General features: G+C 42.0%; 1 protein-coding gene across 1 annotated transcript in view; it reads right to left on the minus strand.

Moving 5' to 3' along the window:
• Window positions 1-6,659, minus strand: part of PUS7 (pseudouridine synthase 7) — an 86,177-nt gene that overhangs the window by 23,691 nt on the left and 55,827 nt on the right. The window contains exons 11-13 of the mRNA XM_069765096.1: window positions 3,234-3,394; window positions 1,913-2,039; window positions 618-719 (exon numbers count right to left, since the gene is read on the minus strand). Coding sequence (XP_069621197.1) covers window positions 618-719; window positions 1,913-2,039; window positions 3,234-3,394 — 390 coding nt within the window. The remainder of the gene's footprint in view (window positions 1-617; window positions 720-1,912; window positions 2,040-3,233; window positions 3,395-6,659) is intronic.

Consider the following 6,659-nt stretch of genomic DNA (forward strand, 5'->3'; position numbering starts at 1 on the left):
AGACAGACGGAAGTACCCCTTAGACAATTATGTATATAGATTTCTATGAAACCTGCTGCCATGTAGTCCTACGTGTCAGTTTTTTGTCTATGCACAGTGTACACAGAAATCTGCCAATCTATGGAAGGCATTATATAGAGGTCAGCATGCAGAAAATTGGTTGATTGCAGCAGAAAAAAACAGCAATTTTATCAAAACTGTTGCAAGCAGCCTTGTAAGTGATACACTTCTGGAATCAGGGTCTCTGCCACCTCATCGCACTGCACTTAGATGGGGCAGGAACAATCTTGTGACAGATTCCCAGCCCCAAATGTGACTGTGAATGCCAGTACATTCACTTTTGTGATATGTGTCATTTCCAGAAGCGATCTGAGTGTGTTAAACAGCCCTGCCAGCTGGGAATGTGTCACCATAATGGACAAAGGGTCTAAGGGTCTGCGAACGGAGATACTGATTTGGCTTTTATCCGAAGTCATATTGCACAACTCGTTAAAAGGGTTGATTGTGACTTGTAGGATCGCTACTTCCAACAGGTGGCACTATAGAGTTTAAGTCCTCTTTTCTCTGAAGAGGCAATTTGCATACATAATGGAAAAATGCAATTATTTCATACTCACGTTTGTGCTCAGGATATATTACATCAAAACCTGGCAGTGGCATCACTACATCATGAATGGTGTAATTGTGAATATTACTTTCATCAATTACAACTGCAGTCGCTGCAAGTGCAAAAATATAGATTGAATATATTATAACCATATTACAAGAAAATAATTACATTTTGATTCTAGTATCAAACAACAATGACAATAAAGTATAATGATCATTTCAGGTCTGTTTTTAGCTTGTGTGTTCACAACAGTTCTGTTAGTTCTACACAAAAGAAAGTGGTCAAATTAACCATTAGTGCAGCTTTCGTTACAATATGCGTAGCACTTCTGTCCATACAATGGCTGCTGATGGAGGAGCATGTGACCAGACCAATCAGGCTCCTCCAGTAGTTAAACACATCACAGGTAAAAGCTTCTTTTCTATTGGAGGTGGCTGATGGACTGGTCTGGACACATGCAACTCCATCAGCAGCCACTGTATGGACAGAAATGCTGGTCAATATGTGACGAAAGCTGCAATGACAAGAGCGAGTGGCGCGCGCACTAACAAGAACGAGTGGCGCACTTTCACACAACAATTTTTCGGTCTGAATGCGGTCTGTGTAAAAAAAAACAACAAAAAAAACAAAAAACAAACCCTCAGACCAATGTTAGTGCACAAGGGCTACTTTTCACATGGACCTATAGTCGGTGTTATTAAAAAAACAAAAAACAAAACAAAACACAACATAGTATACTTTAGTCTTGTTTTATTTTCGGACCAAACTTGTGGACGTAAAAAGCAGGCAGCTCCTGCATCCATCGGCTATGCAGGTGGTCACAAAGCAATCTGCTGACGTGGCTAGTCTGATAAATTCTGCGCCCATGTGATCTGAGCCTTAGGCATAAGTTATTTACCTCTATTCTGTATAAGGATGCCTATACAGTTGAAGCCTGTTGCCATTCACTTCCATTGTAAAGATTATATATCTGGATAGTGTTTTTTTATTTGTGTCAGAACATAAGAGGGCAGCCTGCTATGTTTCATTATTCTGTCAAAAATAAAAAACTGAACAAAGTAGCATATTGCTTTTTAATTTGAAAAAATAAGTCAATGACAAAAGAATCCACCAGTACAGGCCTCTAGTCACATTCTGTTTTCAGTATAAAAAAACAACAAAAAAAAAGCTTCAACTTTATGGCTAAAACATGACATGAAAATAGCCAAATAATAATATTGTGTGTGTACACAATTCAAATAGATATATCTATATACACTTACAAATTGACATATCTAAAAAGAAAAAAATATTTTGTTATACCTCCTTTCAGCACAAGGTCTCCAGGAACAATTTTAAGTCCATACTCCTCAATTCTCTTGCTTACCATATTGTTCCATACATAACTCTGATAACTGTGCACATACATTAGTCGGTTGTTCCTAGGAATCTGAAGCAAAATGGTAACAGATTTATTGATCATTTCAAGTTCTAACAGCAAATGTCACAATTTAAAGCAACCAGGTCAACTGCAGGTTCCCTCCAAACTTTGGTCTCTCGGTAAGTTAAAGGGAACCTGTCACCCCCAAAATCGAGGGTGAGCTAAGTCCACAGGCATCAGGGGCTTATCTACAGCATTCTGTAATGCTGTAGATAAGCCCCCAATGTATCCTAAAAGATGAGAAAAAGAGGTCAGATTATACTCACCCGGGCGGGCGGTCCATCTGGTGGGTGTCGCGGTCCGGGGCCTCCCATCTTCAAAGGATGACGTCCTCTTCTGGTCTTCATGCTGCAGCTCCGGCGTAGTTTGTCTGCCCTGTTGAGGGCAGAGTAAAGTACTGCAGTGCGCCGGCAAAGGTCAGAGAGGCCCGGCGCCTGCGCACTGCAGTACTTTGCTCTGCCCTCAACAGGGCAGACAAAGTACGCCTGCGCCGCAGTGTGAAGACCAGAAGAGGACGTCAGCTGATGAAGATGGGAGGCGCCGGACCGGACCGGGACCGCCCCTGGGTGAGTATAATCTAACCTTTTTCCTATCATTTAGGATACATCAGGGACTTATCTACAGCATTCCAGAATGCTGTAGATAAGCCCCTGATGCTGGTGGGCTTAGCTCACCCTCAATTTTGGGGGTGACAGGTTCCCTTTAACGCACTTTTGCCTCCTGACCACTCATTGCATTTTAGGTTGTGAAAAAGATGATCTTCACAAAAGAATACTGCCCAAAGTTTGCAAAAAATATTCTTGTTACCACAAATACAACAGGAACTTAAAGAGAACCTGACAGGTCCGATAACGCTATTAACTTGTAGATATAGGGATAATCTGTAAGTTAGCATTATGCCTGGCACGCCTGCATGACTTAAAGCCAGCGGCTCCTGGGAGAAATAAAGTTCATTTTCTACCAAGAACCACACTTTCAGTACAGTGGCCGGGGCACCTTCATGCCATTTAACCTACAGATTAACCCTACATCTACAGACCCAACAGATTCCCGTTACATCACTTCAGTTACAACATGTATGATAGGTAAAAGAAATTTATACACGCCTGTAACATCCAGAACCTATTATATGTTGCATAAAACACCTTCCAAAAACATGTAAATAGTTTATGTAACAAATGGGGTACATTAAAAAATACTCACTATGCCAAATGCTGTGACAATGTTTTTCATGCCATATTTAGAAAGCCCACGAAGCAGCTGACCTTCTACACAACGCTTAACAGGCAGTTTTCGCAGAGCAGCATCTGGGTCCTTTGTCTTTGCCCACTCTTCTCTGCACTGAACCAGATATCCTTTTTCAGCTATAAAAGTACAGTTCATAATGAGGATAACTGATTTTCACACAATTACGAGGCAGAAATGTAAAGGCTTTAAGAAAAAAAGTAATGAAGCAGAAAAACCTGGCAAAAAACCCTGCAGAAGAATATAAACTGGCAAAAAAGCCTTGCAACAGAAAAGCATGTAAAAACATCCTATAGAAGAATACCCTGCTAAAAAGCCCTTCGGAAGAATAACTTGGCATAATAGCCCAGAAGAAGAATACCCTGGAGAAAGAGCTTTGCAGCAGAAGACTATGTGAAAAAAAATCCCTGCAGAAGAATACCCTAGCAAAAAAAAAAAAAAAAAGAAGCCATGCAGAAGAATACTCCGGCAGGAAAGCCCTGAAGTCTCAAGGTGAACTGCGGTGATCTCAACTGAGGTCACCGCAGTTCAGGGACCTGGCTGGGAACGCAGTCTCAATGACCTGCGGTAACCTCGATGACGTCACCGTTATCACTGATGTGGAGCTCGCAGAAACTCATTCTCCTATGGTTACCAGCCTAAACGATCGCATCTTGGCACAGTACAGGTTGTAAACTATTCATCGCAGACATGGACTAACTCGTGGGACAGAGCGTCGAACGGGTGAGGAATATGGTTATTTTTTATTTTGTTGGATTTTTTTTTTTTTTTTTACAGGAAATGGAATGGGTATTCCGGAAGTATAACAGTTTTTGTTATTTTTAAATGAAAAAAGTAAGTGTGGTTATTTCAAATAAAGGACTTTATTCTGGCTGTGTGTTTATTTACAATATAACTATAACATTAGTAATGGAGAGTAAAGGTGAGCTTGATGTCACCGGATAATACAAAGGTGACATCAACCCCACAAATTTGAACCTCACTTGTCACCGCCACAGGGCAAATAGATGCGCCTTTTCTGGCGCTTGTGGGCTGCTATTTTTAGGCTGGGGAGGGCCAGTATCTATGGTCCCTTACCACCTGAGAATACCAGCCCCTATATGTCTGCTTTAGCTTGGCTTATTATCAAAAAAAATGGAGGGGACCCAGCACCATTTTTAAAAAATTATTTATATAAATAATAAAAAAAAACAGCGTGGGGACACCTTGATAACCAGCTTTGCTAAAGCGGAGAGCTGACGAATGCAGCCTGCAGCTTTCAGTTTTGCCTGCGCTGGTTATCAAAAATACAGGGGAACCAGAGACATTTAAAAAAATATATAATTTTAACTATTGTGCAGACTGATGAACACTCTAATCAACAGCGCCTGCTCTTGCTGCTACTAGAGGCAGCAGGTTGATGGGAGTAGTAGTCCCATCAGCTGCCTGTGACCGGAGGTAAACATTTACCTCCGGTCACAGCTGCAGGCTTCTCACTGTCATCCGACAGCGGCAGCGCTCTGGCCGGTGGCATTAGTCTTACCGCCAATCAAAGCCGCCGGTGACAGCACGAGAAACAACTAGTGTTTGGGGGGCGGGGTGTAGAACCAAAACAGTAACACGGACCTACTGGTGAAGTCAGTGCTCAGGGTCCGTGCCCGGTCCACACATTTCGGGTTTCAGCTTCTCTTTGCCTACATCAGGCTACTCTCAAGTGAGGTAGCCAAAAACTTTAAGTCAGAGAGTTTGACAGCGGCATTTAACAGTCACAGGCAGCGCTCCGCTCTACCCAAGGCTGTTAAAGGCAGATTCTGACTGTGTGTCACAACCATTATTTGCTGGGTATGAGCCAGGCTCACCCCGTGATCCCACTCCATATAACTACTACTGGCTTTCTACCGTCTCCCCCATGCAGCAGAGCAGTGACACTATACCCAACAAAGACAAGCGATGTCATCTGCTGGGGTGGCGCTAGTCCTCTTGCACACCAGGTATAGTGACATCGCTCTGCTGCTGGCTTAAAACTTTTTAGCTAAGCAGACAACAGATCAGACAATGGGCTCATCAGACAGGGCACTGAGGGAGACTACACAAGGGAGGCAAGGCAGGAGCTACCCCCTGAAACGAGCGTCATAGATGACGCTTCATTTCAGGGCTGCAAACAAAGCAAGAGGAGCCTCGGGATTTTAGGGGATTTAAAAATGTAGCAGCAATTTTTCAAGGAAATTTACAACATTTATTTTTTTAGGGGACTATCCAGGTTTGAAGTGCCTTTAGGGGACTCATATATTGGGAAACCCCCAAACGTGATACCATTTTAAAAACAGCACCCCCTGACATATTGAAAACTGCAGTCAGGTAGTTTATTAACCCTTCAGGTGCTTTTCAGGAAATAATGCAAAGTGGCATGACAGAAATGAAAAAGTGTATGTTAACTATATAAATGCCGCTAACTTCTGAACCGGTTACAACAGCCGGCAGACTCTAAGGCCGCTATTTGGTCGTGAATTGCCATCGCAAACATCAGGACCACACAATCATGATCTGAGGGCACCAATTGGGATAAAGAGGAAGCCCCCACACTCTGTTAACCATTTATAATGATGTAGTCACTATTGACAGCAACATCTAAGAGGTTAAACAGATATGGACGGTGCAAACACTGATCGTGGCTGATGCAGCAAGGTGTCAGCTATAGTGTACAGCCGACAGCAGCTGGATTGTCACCTGTATGGGGAGGCTATTCTCTTATATCTCTGGTCAGTTAAAAGACGTATTGGCTGTCATTAAGGGGTTAAGTATCCCATCATGCACTGGGATTCTCAAACGAATTGTCATAGAAAGCGGGTAATATAAACAGAACCCTAAGTTGCAGTACAGAGTGAATGGTAGAGAATTTTACTATAACTTAAATACAAAAGTTATTAGTTTTCAAAGATTTAGTAATTGAAATTTGAATTTTTTTCAAGCATTCACTGCAATTACATTTTTTTGTGCACATTCCTTTTTCTGTATGGTAAAATAAATGGTGTCAAAACACAATCCCTTATACGTCTATGCCAGAGGAAAAATAAAAAAGTTATGGCTGTTTGAAAAAGGGGAAGACTAACTGAAAAGCAAAAATGAAAATTGGCTGCTTCCTAAAGGTAATCTGTCAGCAGGTTTTTGCTACCTCATCTGAGAGGTGTATAACGTAGGAAAAGAGAAGCTGAATCCAAGGATGTATCACTAAGACTACTGGGTACAACCTTTCTGACACAATCAGTTTTTAGATGTAGCACAAAGCAGAGCTGAGAAAGCTAACCCCACCCACACCAGGCTCTGGACATACAAAGTCAACAGACAGTGAGGTGCTAAGACAATGTTAATCTCTTAAGGTACCTTCACACTGAACAACTTTCCAAC

The sequence above is a fragment of the Ranitomeya imitator genome, chromosome 4 (assembly GCF_032444005.1).
Source record: "Ranitomeya imitator isolate aRanImi1 chromosome 4, aRanImi1.pri, whole genome shotgun sequence".
Lineage (NCBI taxonomy): Eukaryota > Metazoa > Chordata > Amphibia > Anura > Dendrobatidae > Ranitomeya > Ranitomeya imitator.